Source organism: Bubalus bubalis, chromosome 4, assembly GCF_019923935.1.
Source record: "Bubalus bubalis isolate 160015118507 breed Murrah chromosome 4, NDDB_SH_1, whole genome shotgun sequence".
In the NCBI taxonomy this organism is placed as follows: domain Eukaryota; kingdom Metazoa; phylum Chordata; class Mammalia; order Artiodactyla; family Bovidae; genus Bubalus; species Bubalus bubalis.
Genome location: NC_059160.1, coordinates 80,642,791 through 80,659,347, shown reverse-complemented (window position 1 = coordinate 80,659,347; position 16,557 = coordinate 80,642,791). Strand labels below are relative to the sequence as shown.

General features: G+C 37.6%; 1 protein-coding gene across 1 annotated transcript in view; it reads right to left on the bottom strand.

Annotated features, from left to right (window-relative positions):
• The window catches only part of PDZRN4 (PDZ domain containing ring finger 4), a 437,151-nt gene extending 420,958 nt beyond the window's left edge, over positions 1-16,193 (bottom strand). Inside the window, exons 1-3 of the mRNA XM_025283997.3 lie at positions 15,408-16,193; positions 12,830-12,916; positions 10,805-10,912 (exon numbers count right to left, since the gene is read on the bottom strand). Coding sequence (XP_025139782.3) covers positions 10,805-10,912; positions 12,830-12,916; positions 15,408-16,058 — 846 coding nt within the window. The 5' untranslated portion in view covers positions 16,059-16,193. The remainder of the gene's footprint in view (positions 1-10,804; positions 10,913-12,829; positions 12,917-15,407) is intronic.
• Between the last annotated feature and the right edge of the window lie 364 nt (positions 16,194-16,557).

Here is a 16,557-nt window from a genome sequence, read left to right as displayed (position 1 = left end):
AGGAACAAGACAAGGATGACCACTCTCACCACTTTTATACAGCATATTAATAATATTGGAAGACTTAGCAATCAGATGGGAAAATAAAAAGCTTGCAAATTAGAAAGGGAAATAGTAAAACTTTCACTGTATTCAGATGACATAATTTTATACAATCATCTTTTGGTACCCACATGAAACTGGTTCCAGGAACCAGCCCTCTCTAACACCCAAATCTGTGAATGCTCAAGTATCATATATAAAATGGCATAGTATTGGCATGTAAAGTATGCATGTTCTCTCATATGATTTAAATCATCTCTAGATTACTTACAATACCTAATACAATGTAAATGCTATGTAATAATTATAAATACAATGTAAATGCTATGTAAATATTTGTAAGTTCATGGCAAATTTAAGTTTTGCTTTTTTGAACTTTCAGGCTTTTTTTTTCTCTTTAATTCACAGTTGATTGAATTAGCAGATATAGAACTGGTAGATACAGACAGTCATTTGTGCAAAGAATTTTCTAAAGACACCACCCAAAATGGTTAGAACTAATAAATTCAGTAAAGTTGGAGGATACAAAATCAACACACAGAAATCAGTTCTGTTTCTATAGACTATTAATGAACTACCTGAAAAATAAATGAAGAAAATAATCACACTTACAATTATATCAAAAATAATAAAATACCTAGAAATAAATGTAACAGAAGAAGTAAAAGACCTGTGCACTGCAAACTATAAGACACCGGTGAAAGAAAATGAAGAACACAAATAAATGGAAAGGTAGTCTGTGCTCACTGATTGAGAGAATTGTTATTTTTAAAATGTCCATACTACCCAAAATAATCTACAGATTCAATGCAATCCTTATGAAAATCTGGCATTTTTTCACAAAAATAGAAAAAAATCCTAAAATTTGCATAGAACCACAAAAGACCCTCAAGTAAGCTTAAGAATAATGAAGAAAGTTGAAGACATCACACTCCTTGATTACAAACTATATTACAAAGCTACAATAGTCAAAACATTATGGTATTAATAAAAAACACATTGATTAATAGAATAGAGAGCCCAGAAATAAATTCAGGCATACAATTACGTACAACAAAGGAATCAAAACTACACAATGGGAATAGGACAGTCTCTTCAATAAATGGGCTTCCTGGTGGCTCAGACGGTGAAGAGTCTGCTTGCAATGCAGGATGCCTGGGTTCGAACCCTGGGTCAGGAAGATCACCTAGAGAAAGAAATGGCTACCCACTCCTGTGTTCTTGCCTGGGGAATTCAATGGACAGAGGAGCCTGGTGGGCTGCCATCCACGGGACTGCAAAGAGTCAGACGCGACTGATCACCTAACACTTTCACTTCAGTAAATCGTGCTGGGAAAACTGGACAGTTACATGCAAAAAAAAGAAACTAGATCACTATGTTATACTCTAAATAATAATTCACTTAAAATGAATTAAAGACTTGAATGCAAAATCTTAAACCATACAACTCCAAGACAACATAGGCACCATGGTTCTCAATACTGGACTTGGCAATAATTCATTTGGGATTTGACAACAACAAAACAAGAAAAAGAAACAAGTGAGAATATATCAAACTAAAGACCTTCTGCACAGCAGAGAAGAAAAAAGTGAAAAGGGAGCTTATTGAATGGGAGAAAATATTTGCAAATCATGTATTTGATAAGGAGTTAGTATCCAAAACATATACAGAATATATACAACTCAGCTTAAAAACAAATAATCTGATTAAAATATGGGTAGAAGAAGTAAACACCTTTTTTTTTTTTTACAAAAAAAGACATGCAGATAGCCAACAAGAACATGACAAGATGCTCAGCATCACTAATCAAGAGGGAAATGTAAAATTACAATGAGATATCACCTCACATGTGTTAGAAGAGATATTATCAAAAAGATAAGAGATGACAAATGCTAGCCAAAATGTAGAGAAAAGTGAACCCCTGCATACTATTGGTGGGGATGTAGATGGTGAAAAACACTATGAGAAACATTATGAGGTTTCCTCAAAAAATTAAAAATAGAACTACCATATAATAGAAAAATTCTAAAATTCAAAAATTTTAATAATTTTTTAATTTAATTCAATAAATTCAAAAATTTTATTTTCCAAAGAAAATAAAAACACTATTTCAAAAAGATGCATGAAGCATTATTTAGAAAGACCAAGATATGTAAAGAACCTAAATATCCATGGATGTATAAATGGATAAAGAAACTCTGAGATATATACATATACGTATATACACACACACACACACACACATGCATATATATACACACACATATATGTACATATATATATTATATATATCAGCTAAGTGAAATAGAGAGAGACAGATACAATGGGATCAAACTTATATGTAGAATTAAAAAAAAAATCTCATAGATACAAAGAACAGATTGTTCAATGGTTCTCAGAGCTGGGGAGTTAGGGACAGAGGAAACAGGCAAAGGGAATATAAAGGTGTATTATTCAGCCATTAAAAAGAATACATTTGAATCAGTTCTAATGAGGTGGATGAAACTGGAGCCTATTATACAGAGTGAAGTAAGCCAGAAAGAAAAACACCAATACAGTATACTAACGCATATATATGGAATTTAGAAAGATGGTAACAATAACCCTGTGTACGAGACAGCAAAAGAGACACTGATGTATAGAACAGTCTTATGGACTCTGGGAGAGAGGGAGAGGGTGGGAAGATTTGGGAGAATGGCATTGAAACATGTAAAATATCATGTATGAAATGAGTTGCCAGTCCAGGTTTGATGCATGATACTGGATGCTTGGGGCTGGTGCACTGGGACGACCCAGAGGGATGGAATGGAGAGGGAGGAGGGAGGAGGGTTCAGGATGGGGAACACATGTATACCTGTGGCGGATTCATTTTGATATTTGGCAAAACTAATACAGTTATGTAAAGTTTAAAAATAAAAAAAAATAAAAAAAAAAACTTCCAGATATAAAATAAATACGTGATGGGAATGTAATGAACAGCATGGCAAGTATAGTTAGCAAATGCTATCTTGCATATTTGAAAGCTGCTAAGAGAGTAGATCCTATAAGTTCTCATCACAGGAAAAAATCCTATAAATGTCCATGGTGATGATTTCAGCTAGACTTAACGGTAGTGACTGTTTTTACAATATATTCAAAATATCAAATCATTGTGTTGTATAGCTGAAACTAATATAATATTGCATGTCAATTATACCTAATAAAAATCATCTAAATAAAAGTAAATTATAGAGGTGCTCTGTTGAGACTTTGTAGCCGGGAACTAAAGGAGGAATGGGAGTCACAGTTAGACTTTCTGACAGGGACCCCACATGCAGTTATGTGGTACGCGAACTGCACAGTCATGTATGGTGGCCCTGTTTACTTTCTCAGAAGCTTAGCACTCAAAAATCAAAGTTCATATCTTATACATTTAAAACAGATAAATCAGTGCTTAATTCACTAAAGCTCAAGGTTTTAAAGACCCTTCTAGCTTTTCTTTTGTAAGCTAAAATAAAACATTTAAAATATTTTAAACAGAACTGAATTTATTAATAATGGAAACTTAGTGGATTGGCAAAATACTATGATAAACTGGATAGAAAATTTGAGAAACTAGCTGTTGTTACCCTCGTAGCTATGGGCACAAAACTGGGAATAAGAAAAAATTGAGAAATCTTTGTGAGATAACCCAGCTCAATTTCAAGGCTGAGACCCAAGTTCAAGGCCCGAATTTCTTCCTTAAACCAAAATGCTATGTTACATCCACAGATTCCACTCTTTTACTAATCCCATATCATGATGTCTCAAAATGAGCTGAAGTACTTCTAGGATAACAGGAAAACTAAAATTAATCCATAGTGTCCTTCCACTAAGACAAGATGATAATGTCCATCTGTCTTCATAGCAATTGAAAGAGCAGCTTTACATAAAGGCCTGCCTTACCTTGTATAGACAGAAAACAGGCCTTCAACATAAGGAGCTGCTTGAGAGCAGAGAATAAGCCTTATTTCTCTTTATTTCCATAATACAACCATGCCACTTAATACATATAGGCAGTTAGTAAGATACTTGTTAAACGACTGAATTAAACCATAAGTCTACAATTTTCTCCTGCAGCCCTTTTTGCATCTGATATCTATATCAGTATGTGAAATGTACAACTTAAAGCTTCCTACATTTACTCATTCAAACTGTGGTGCCTATGGAAATGGGAATGACTGAAAACTGGAGTGACTGAATTCTCCAAAAAAGAAAAATACTACTGCCCTTCCCCTCCCTATACTCTCTCTCTGCTTTGAAGAACAAACTACTTGCATAAGCTGAATGAGACACATAAGGCTCACAACAGCAGGTTCCAGGAACCTGCCCTGTGCTTGGCACTTCATGCACACAATAAGTATGAATGGCATAGAAACTGAGGCACAGCTGGTTTATTCAAGTGAAACTGAAAGTGTTAGTCTTTCAGTCATGTCTGACTCTTTGCCGTCCCATGGAGTGTAGCCTGCCAGGCTCCTCTGTCCATGGAAATTTCCAGGCAAGCATACTGGAGTGGATTGACATTCCCTCCTCCAGGGCATCTTCCTGACCAGGGATCAAACTGGGGTCTCCTGCATGGCAGGCAGATTCTTTATCATCTGAGCCACAAGGGCCTATATAAGGCCATACATTTTAAAGGCAGGACAGGAATTCTAGCTAGATCTCCCTGATTTCAGAATTCATGCTCCCACTAAACCACAGAATTTTCAAGATATATTAAAATATACAATTATATAATGATAATCATGTATTACAAATGGAATCTTGATTTTAAAACTCATTACAATGTAGTTCTTTACTTGCACTTAACGAGATTGCTTTATTTCTCTCCTAATTCTTTCAGAAAATCAATATTGAAATACACTCTAAGAACATGGGAGGGTGATAATATTTTATTGATGAATTCTGTAATATGTTTGAATTAAATAGCAATTTGTCAAAAATTCTAATTCCCCACCAGTTATACAAATGACCTACAGAACCTGTAAATATTTCTTATGCATACACAAATTAGCATGGCTGCTTAATGACTCAATAAGTTACACTAGGCCATCAGGCACATATAGGCACACTGAAGATCTGATTCAAAAGCATTCCTGAATGTTTAGCTCTAATCTGCATTTAAATTTCCTGCATTAACAGCCACTCCAAATTATGCAGAGCCTTGGGCAAATAAACATGATAGCCATCAAAGATTTTCACTTTAGTGGAAGAGAAAGTAGTGACAGAGAATGCAGAATATCTAACACTGAAGAACTAAAACAAAGTATAGTTGGCAGTCTGGAAGAGATAAGTTCTAGTAGAGTCATTACATTTGTAAACTTCTTTCTGCTAGTACTAAACAGAGCACTTTCTAGAAAGTGCTATACTGACATGATTCCATGTTGGAATTCTTTCTAAAGTAAATGGAGAAGTCTTGTGTGCTGCATTTCACAATGGATTTCAAATAGAAGATATTTTAATATATACACTAAAGAAAACTGTGCTTTCTGCTCCCAACTGTCTTCACAGACTTCACAGCACTTCACCCTTGCACCCTAGTCTCCAGAAGCGGAAAAAAAGGTGGACTTTCCTGTCACGATCTCAAAGTATTGCTGGGAGTCAGGGGAATGGGTAGAAGAGAACAAAATGTGAAGAGCCATGAATGACTATCCTCCCTCTAGTCACTTTCTCATTCAGGGGTTATAGTTGTGTAACAATGGCACCCCACTCCAGTACTCTTGCCTGGAAAATCCCATGGACGGAGAAGCCTGGAAGGCTGCAGTCCATGGGGTCGCTGAGGGTCGGCCACGACTGAGCGACTTCACTTTTCACTTTCATGCATTGGAGAAGGAAATGGCAACCCTCTCCAGTGTTCTTGCCTGGAGAATCCCAGGGACAGGGGAGCCTGGTGGGCTGCCGTCTATGGGGTCGCACAGAGTCGGACAGCCTGAAGCGACTTAGCAGCAGCAGCAGCAGCAGCAGCAACCCACCACCAGCATCACAGAAATAACAATAGAAGAGAAGTTGCTGACAGCAGCAGTGAACTTTGACTCTCAACTCCCTCTCACATACCCTCAGGCATCCTGCTGCTGCTGCTAAGTGGCTTCAGTCGTGTCCGACTCTGTGTGACCCCATAGACGGCAGCCCACCAGGCTCCCCCGTCCCTGGGATTCTCCAGGCAAGAACACTGGAGTGGGTTGCCATTTCCTTCTCCAATGCATGAAAGTGAAAAGTGAAAGTGAAGTTGCTCAGTCGTGTCCGACTCTTAGCGACCCCATGGACTGCAGCCTACCAGGCTCCTCCATCCATGGGATCTTCCAGGCAAGAGTACTGGAGTGGGGTGCCATTGCCTTTTCCAACTCAGGCATCCTAACATGATGATAATGACTGTATTGGTATTGCCTTCATTGAAGTGTGCCAAAGCCTTTGATAGTATCAAGGATCTTCTGTGGTCCTTTGAGCCTTGAAAGGGTGAAAAGTAGCATGCAAAAGATGCTTTTATTCAGATGTACACTCTGGTGAATTCCCAGTCTATGTGAATTTCTGTGATATTTCAAAATGTCTAACAATATCTTCTGCCTTTTCAATCTCCAGTGATACTTTGACACCTAATATTGTAACTGACATATCACAACTGATGTCTTTTCTGAATCTACACACATAAATATTTTAACAAATGTAGATTTGTAAACATCTATAAACTGATAAACATGATTGCTTATGGTGACTAGCTTCAAACTAAATTTGCCTTTCATTATGTGAAAAATACGGCATGGATTTATCTCATGACTATAATTTTTCTTTTATATTTCTTGAATTAAGTTTCAGTAGAATGCACAATATTTAAAGACATACTTTTGGAGTTTTGGCCTTTGTTAAACTTTAACAAAATTGTTATAGCTAATATTTTTATTAGCATTAGCAAAATCTCTTTATCAGTAGAACCAAACTTTCAACATATCTACTTTCTCCTTCAAATGAATGATTTAAGAAAATTTATTTTATAAATGTATTTCATAAGCCTGTCATAATGAGTGCTTTAAGTAATTAACTAGACAAAATAATTTTAGTATATTTTAAGTAAAAAATGAATTATAGAACAGTTTCTATTTTTCATTTAAGTCATATATCACTGAATTCAAAACATTTAGTAATGTTTCAGACTGTGGGAATTAAGTCACATATACTATAATATATGAAGTATTTGGGTACTTTATACCGTAAACAAATATATTTTTTGAACTAGGTTTAAATCAGCATGGCCATTTAAAATTCAAAAACTGAGAAAAAAAATTATCAAATTAGTTCACTAAACAAATCACTGAGCACAAAAAAATGAAAATTAATCTAACATAAAATCTGTTTTTTTATGTCTGTATATTTTAAATTAATCAACGTATTTCTTATCAGCTTCCCATTATAAAGTTTACTGGTGCCACAATGGCAAATTAACTAATTAATTGACAAGAATTATATCTTTCTTACATACACATAGGGATATTCTGCACATATATAAGCACAAGAACAAACAAGCTTATTTAAATATGTATATTAAGTAAGGTCACACAACTACCTTTCACTCTGAAAAAGTGAATAGGAGAGATTTATTTCTAATCATCTTCTTTACAAACTATTTCATGCTATTTAACAGATAACATTCCAGAAATGTATATACGACCTAACTCATTTCTTAACAGCAAATGTGGTCACATGAATTCATTATAGAACTATAAAGAAAATATACATAATACCAATGTACTCTGGCTAAAAGGATTCATTGATAAATCTCTATCACTGAGGCAAATTTCAAGAGAGTTCCAGAAAAATATCTACTTCTGCTTTACTGACTATGCCAAAGCCTTTGACTGTGTGGATCACAATTAACTGTGGAAAATTCTTCAAGAGATGGGAATACCAGACCACCTGACCTGCCTCCTGAGAAATCTGTATGCAGGTCAAGAAGCAACAGTTAGAACTGGACATGGAACAACAGACTGGTTCCAAATTGGGAAAGGAGTTACGTCAAGGCTGTATTTTGTCACCTTGCTTATTTAACTTATATGCAGAGGACATCATGAGAAATGCTGGACTGGATGAAGCACAAGCTGGAATCAAGATTGCCGGGAGAAATATCAGTAACCTCAGATATGCAGATGACACCACACTAATGACAGAAAGTGAAGAACTAAAGAGCCTCTTGATGAAAGTGAAAGAGGAGAGTGAAAAAGTTGGCTTAAAACTCAACATTCAGAAAACTAAGATCATGGCATCTGGTCCCATCACTTCATGGGAAATAGATGGGGAAACAGTGGAAACAGTGTCAGACTTTATTTTTCTGGGCTCCAAAATCACTGCAGATGGTAACTGAAATTAAAAAACACTTGCTTCTTGGAAAAAAAGTTATGACCAACCTAGACAGCATATTAAAGAGACATTACTAGCGGAGATATTACTTTGCCAACAAAGGTCCATCTAGTCAAAGCTATGGTTTTTCCAGTAGTCATGTATGGATGTGAGATCCAACCAGTCCATCCTAAAGGAGATCAGTCCTGAATATTCATTGGAAGGACTGACGCTGAAGCTGAAAGTCCAATACTTTGGCCACCTGATGCAAAGAACTAACTCATTGGAAAAGACCCTGATGCTGGGAAAGATTAAAGGAGGGAGGAGTAGGGAACAACAGAAGATGAGATGGTTGGATGGCATCACCAACTCAATGGACATGAGTCTGAGTAAGCTCTGGGAGTTGGTGATGGACAGGGAGGCCTGGCATGAATTCCATGGGGTCGCAAAGAGTCGCACATAACTGAGCAACTGAACTGAACCTAGGTAAATTTAAAGCTCTTGTCATTAGCAGCTAATACATGCACATCAAGCTGAAATAATAGTAATACTGCAGCTGGTTAGAAATTATAATTTAGATCAACTGATTATCAATATAATTGATCGATCAACCCCATGATTGATCTTTTTGCTTTTTATCTTGTATTATTTAAGTAAGGTTATTTTGAAATATATTAGTAACAATATTAGATATAGAGATGCACTAATTAATCAACCATAGTTTTAATAAATGTACATCTTTACATTAACAAAACCAATACATTTTTAACAGATTTGCTATATTACAATATAAAAGACAAATTCTTCTTCCTCCTTTTCCATACAACATCAATGAAGCATACATTACATTGCTGCCTAGTTGGACTAAATCATTTCCAAATCCCAAGTATGTGTTTCTGTTATGAGTACATGTGAATATGCGTGCTAATGGAATATACATATCCAGTTCCATCAGCACTTCTAATAGTAGCATATGTAGGCATTTGTTTTTCATTAACTGGAAAAACCTAAATGCTTAGAGATAATGCAGAAAGTAATAAGAACAATTTTTTGTTTGTTATCTTTCCTTTATATCATACAGCACAAACATGAGTAGAAACAGACAAATTCTAACTTTAGATACTGTAGCATGTAAATGTTTCCACCAGGCAAATTGTCAAGACAAACTGGATAACATCAGTGAAAGTAGCTCTATACTTTCTTGGCTACAAAACTAGAAAGAGAAAATCTTGATACAAGAGACCTCTTTAGATAAAAACCGCAATTTTTTAGCCAAAGGCAACTCCTCTCTCTCCTCCAAAGTGCCTAATCAGCTAATTTCTAAATGGTATAAGTCAACCAAAAACTATAGACTTTTCTCTACTCTTTACTCTCATTCTTGATGAAATTATTTGAAATTCAACTTTTTAATGCACAAATGATGAACGAAAATCTAAAACATTATTCAAAGTTTAATAAAAAAACAGTCTCCATCCAGATAGTTTATACAGACACTCAGAAAGATAGCGATTACATAATTTAGAAAGCAGAGTTTTTCCAAAAGCACAGTGGAGTTAAATAAATGTTCCAAATTTCCATTTATGCCTTTACTAATATATTGGAAATAATTCCATTGATAAAATTAACATAATTTTCACTTAAGCCAAATAATACTATCCAACAGGAAATGGCAACCCACTCCAGTATCTTTGCCTGGAGAATCGCATGGACAGAGGAGCCTGGAGGGCTGTAGTCCAAGGGGTCACAAAGAGTGGGACATGACTGAAGCAACTTAGCAACCAATTAACATTTCAAAAGCACTGAGTCAGTAAATGGCAGTGACACCAAATTCCATAATCACAACTCAAATTTCACTAACTTGTAAGTGTTTACTTTATCAACCCTAAATACAACTAATACAGATATAACGTACAGAAGAAAAAATAGTTTACAACAAGTTTTTGCAATAAGAAAAAAAAGCTGCTTCTTTTTTTTTTCATGTAAAACATGAACAAGATAACCATATTAAACTAAGAAATGGTAGAAAGACATTGTATAAATAATTCCAAACTCTACACATAACTTACCAATTACAAGTTTAAATATAGTAATATTTACTCATCAAAAATGTTCTTCAGCAGAGATTTATCATCCTTTCTGAGATGTCATAAAAACTAATCCTTTGATAATCACACACTCATCTTTAAAATTCATTGGGACAGGCAATTTTTTCAAATGGAAACATTCATTAACACGTTTCGAAATTTTGGGTGATTCATTCTTCTAGTCCAATATCCAATAATTAAAATAGGTCACTTAAATACCATTGTGAGATATACACTTTAATAAGTACCACACCTAGGAAAAGTAGTAAGTTTGGAAATTTAAAATGTCCAAATATTCTTTCACAAATCCTATTTGTATTTTATTATTGTCTTACCTCAATGATTTTGTCATGAATTTCCAGGCCATCTGCTCTATCAGCAGGTCCATTTTTCAAAATTTTTGAAACATAAATTCCTTCCATTGGTGTTTCTTCTTGATTATTCTATTAAAAATAAAACTGTTAGCAGTGAGAAAGATGTGAACAGAATTTTAAGTTAGATAAAAAAACAATTTAGTAAATGCAACATTGTCAAACCTCCCTAAACATGCAACTCTCTTTCTAAACTGGAGATTTGATATTGAACTATAACTTACTTAACACCAACTAGTTATTAATCTAGATGGCAGCTTTAGTGAAGGAATCCCACATCTTTGACAAGATTATCTATTTACCTCCTGTTTTTGTGTACATATACATAAAAACTATGAGGAAAGCCATGTATAAGGTGATAACAGTAGGCTTCTAAGTATTGTTTATAAAACATCTCATTTCTAAAGAGGTGTAGCAATTACAAAGACCCTAAGTTGAAGGAAATGAAAAGCATATCCAGCCTTACTATGTAATTGGTTTGAGAGGTGGTCATAGTTCTAAAAATATACCCTCACAATGGGACATGTTTGGAAATATAGCTCTGACTATATCTATTCACAGGGGAAACCATTTACTCAAGCGTAAAATTCTAAAAGATGAACTTCAAATTTCAGTGGCTTTCTAGAATGGGTTCCATGTACAGTGAGTCTGATTATTAGTTAAACCTCAAACACATAGTCAGTATCATACATGCTAAGTCACCTTAATCGTGTCCAATTCTGTGCGACCCCATAGATGGCAGCCCACCAGGCTCCCCTGTCCCTGGGATTCTCCAGGCAAGAACACTGGATATAGCATTTTAGTAAGTCACAGAACACCAATTACATTGCAAAACTCATTTAGGGAAAATGCCCAACATCTTATAATAATAAATTACATAATTTTAAATGTCACTTCACTTAATGGCAGGTTAAGATTATTTCTCATTTATTAGCCTTCTTTAACATGAATTTTAAGAGGCTCTTGAAAATGTCTAGTTTCATCTAAATGTCAAACACCTAACAGGGGAAAAGAAAACAAAATGATGTGCTAAAAAGACTTCTACCTTTTCATAATAAAAGGGAACGGTTCTAGAAACAGAAACGTAGCAGTCATTAGTTGATAGGTTTTTAAAATGCTAAATAAAAGGGGGAAACATGTCATTGCCATCCTGGCCTGAACACAGCATATGGCTAACAACATCAGTTCCCATGGAAAACATCTGCAATGCAGGGCGCAAAACTTTCATGACAGCTGATTTGGGAAATTGAAAGAATATCATTTTCTAAAAACTTCGTCACCCCTCCTAGTGAGGATGAAAATTAAGCTGATACAGTATTTGAAGGATAAGAAAGAACTTTGCAGCTGCAGTATTTATTATGAGTTTATAAACTCATGAATTTTGAAAAAGATTGGCATCAGTGTAGAAAAAATTATTCATTCAATTAAATAAAGGAATTGATTTGGGGAGTCAAAATATGTCAAATCAACTATCTTTTCTAAGCATGGTATTTTCTATGAAATTGTGAAAACAACTGTCTCTTATTTCAATTCATTTTAACTCTTCATTCATTCAAGATATATTATAAACTTACTGGTCTGTGTTAGCATCTGAAAATTGATCAATTTGAAATAATAAATAAGAGTTACGAACAAGTGATACACCTAAGATTATCAAGCAGAAATTGCCTATACATTTTTGTGAAATAGATTTATTCAAGAAAGTTGCCAACAGGGCTATACGAAGTAGATAAAATGTGAAATGTACTCTTTTTTTTTTAAGTAGCAAAGTTAACTCTTGTTTTGTCTTATTTTTCTCAAAAAACTCTCACCATGTTCTGGAATATTTACACTGCAATATTTGCAATTAAGAAATCTGATACTTGATGACAAGCACTATTTTAAAGATTAAATCACTTTTTTTTTTCCACTCAAAATCCACAAATGAAAGCTAAGTCTTCTATTATTTTAAAAACAAGAAACGAGTTATGCATTAACAAGATCGGTTACCTGATTTGGTCGACCTCCTATAATATTGAATCCCAAAGTGTCATTTTCTCTTTCCAATACAATAGTGAGTGGCTTATGTTCTCCTTCCTAGAAGAAAAGGGATAAAATAACTAACTAGTTAAAAATATAAAAGAAAAAAAGCAAATGCTACAAAATTATTTTTATTTTTTTGTTTTTTAATATAAATTTATTTATTTTAATTGGAGGCTAATTACTTTACAATATTGTATTGGTTTTGCCATACATCAACATGAATCAAAATTTTTTTAAGTAAAAAAAAATTAAATTTGGAAAAGAGAAAACCTTAAAGTTTTAAAGATAAGGATGGCTAAATTCTTGAGATTAATTTCTTCCTAAATTTACAATGAAAGTATGCATTTTAAGGAAAAACCATGGATGTAAGAAAAATAACTATTTCCAAAAATGGCTAAATGGCTGTGTATTTTTACACATGCAGCTTTTATCCCAATGTAGCATCTAATTCTGAGTCCACTGTAATTTAAAATAGATTTCTGATTCAACTATACAGGTATCTGTGTTTTTCCTCTCCATTGTAGATGAGTTTAGTAAATTGTTAAATAATCTAAGAATTATTTTATATAAAAATTTCACTTTGGAAAGTCTTGAGGGATGTAAAGGATATTTGTAAATTTATATGTATAATATATTATTTATAAATTTTTTTCAACAGTAATATTCAGATTGCTATTGAAATACAGGGTCTTGTAGGTTACAGTAATCCTAATTTTAAATAGTATTTTATTTGGTTTTGCAGAATTTTAAAAAGAGAGAGAGAGGATTTGTGTTAACTAAAGTAGTATGCATTGCTTTCCTCATGGCCAAATAATGGTTACACAAATAGGAATTCTATCTACAATATCTGCTTATTAATAAAGACCAATTTAAACATAAGATGAAATAGTATGAGACTATGAGCTTTATTCATGGTTATGGATATTATTAACTATCCGAGGAAATTACATGTTTGGTAATTACTCCGGAATGATGAATTTCCATAAACATCGTCACCACTACTACCATCATCACCACTTTTTCTCAGGAGCTTTTCCCAGGCAGTGTGCACAGCAGCCCCTACTGGTAGAGGCAAAACATTTCTGAGCAGCACAGAGAAGCCTTTTGGTAAGTAGACTGTAGATCTCCCTTAGTTTGCTAAGTAGATACAGATCTCACTCTGTTCTTCCTCACTTCTCAGAACCACAGCCTGACTTGTTGCATGGACTTCTCTGTCATATAATCTAGCCTTGCTCCTTTCCCCCAACCATTCCTTCCCCAAAACCTTGCACCCTTAACCAGTATTACAGACCATAATTCTGTGCTTCTCTCTGGTCTTCCCATTTTATACATTTAACTAGATACAGATACAATAGAGAAAGAAACATAATAGAATCCAATCTTTTAATAAGGGTGTACTTCTGATCAGACTAGATACAGCTCAGCTCCTCACCCTTCAATTATCCTTTTTTAGGTTCAAGGACAGAAGCTTCTAAACTTGGTGCCTGAGCTGGAGGCAGTGCAAAACAGTCCCAGATGGGCATCCTCCTGGGTGGCTCCTCCCCAGGAGGCTGGGGAATAAAAACAGCTCCTTGAACGGAGTGTAAGTTCTGCTAAATCTCTGCTCACCATGGCAGCGACCAACAATGTCAAACACTGTGCAGAAGTCCTTCAGAAGAGAAGCAACAGCTTTATAAACAGGCCTAGTCTCACCAGCCGCTGCAAGGAGGCGTGTTTATTCGATTGCAAAGTGGGCAGTCCAGGAACACAGTTCAAGGCCAGAAGCCTCGACAAAGAAATGAAACAGCTCAGGAGCTCATCGGGCTAGTCTGAGCGCAGATGGATGTGAGCTCCTGACTTGGTTCCCCAAGTCTCACATTCACACGCGCAACATTCCACTAATAATGAAATTCGGGAACACGTAAGGACTATTTAGGGAAGGTTAGGGTGATGAAACTAACCCGGTAGGTCTAAGAAATCTCATCTCTTCATTTCTTAACTCCAAGTGATTCTGGTTTCCCGCATCCCTGAGTCCCTATGCTGAGTAGAAGGTGGCTGATACCGGTGGTTTGGTAGAAACTAAGTCATTCAGACCTAAAGGTGTGAGACTGACTGACACGCCCTGGGATGCTCGCCAGCGGCAAAGGGGAGGCAGAGTCAGAGAGGTCCTCGTTTCCCGGCTTTCCTCCTCAAACTGGCTTCAGACAAAGGCCAAAGGTGAAAAAAAAAAAAAAAAATAGGTGGAGAGGCTAGGGCAGGAGAGTGAAAGATGTGAAGCAAGGGGCTGGTGGGAAAATGAGTTTTATTAATTCCTCCTTCTCCACCGAAAAGTTGGAATTGAAGCTGTTACTTCTTCCAATCCCAGTAGAAGGAAAAGGGGAGAATCCTCCTTGACTGCAATACTAAAACACAAGACAGGTAAGAGTAGTGGATGATCAGAGCCGTGGATGTTTCCTACTGCGTGAGGAAGGATGTCACCTTGCAAAAGAATCTTGAGTGCCAGAAAACACCGTTCCCTTTTCCACCCCGATGGATCATTCCCCGGTGCCCCATCCCTCAGCCTTACCGCGTCGTGGCCGCCACCCAGGTCCCTGACGAAGTTGCGGACATGAGCCATGTACTGGGTCAACTTCTCCTGGTACCTGCGGGCGATGAGCCGCACCTCGCCCTGCAGCTCCCAGAGCTGCGCTAGGAGCGCCTTCTCGCGCCGCCTCCAGACCCGAGGCCCGGGCCCCCTCCAGCTCCTGCCGCGGACGCCCGGCGACCCCCCGCGTGAGCCCCCGCCCCCGCTGCGGCGGATCCCGGGCGCTGAGCGGCAGCCTCCCCGCACGGATCGGTCCCCACTGCCCGGGCCGTCCGGCCGGGAAACGCTGCCCGGGTGGCGGCGGCGGGCAGGGCCGAAGTCGCAGCGTTCGACGTGCGCCGGCAGCTCGCTCAGCTGCACCGAGCGGCCGCAGCCGCGGGGGCGGTAGTCGCACTGGATGCGCAGCTTCTGGACGAGGCTGCGCAGAGGCAGCACCCGGTACAGCTCGCCCGGCGCCAGGGGCCGGCACTGCAGCGGGCACCGGCGCCGCCGCGCCGCCCAGGGCAGCAGACAGCGGGCGCAGAAGACATGCCCGCACGGCGTGCACAGGGGCTCCTCCAGCACCTGGCCGCACAATCTGCACTGGAAATCTGGGTCCACCGATTCGGCGAAGCGCTCCAGGGCAAAGCCCATGGTGGGGATGGGGGAGAAGGGGGCACGAATGCGGGGTCCACCTTCTCCGAGCCCCCTGTCTCCCCCGAGCTACCACAGGGACAGTGCTCTTAGCTGTGATGGTTCGTCGGAGGGGAGAGGAACGGGTGAGGGGGAGTGATCTCAGAGTTTGTTTGGCTTGAAGTTTTCTGGCTCCGACTAGGTCCCCTGATTCTGCCGTATTGACACGAATAGACGCCACCTCCAGGGGATCCCCCTCTCCCCAGTTCCCCCAGCTCCTTCTCCTCTTCCCTCTCCCCGCTCCGCCAATCTACATAGTCCTTCGCTGTTCGCTGCTCTGCAGTTTATATCATTTCAAATGTTGTCCGAGGAGAGCTGAGGTCGGATTACAGCGATCCGCTGGAAAGCTGTGAACCCCTTTGTCCGAATAGTGAACTTCCAGCAGTCCTTGGATAGAGCTGGCACGGCACAGTGCAGGCGTTGAGAAAGAAGTCAACTCCACCAGAATGGAAGGTCCCTC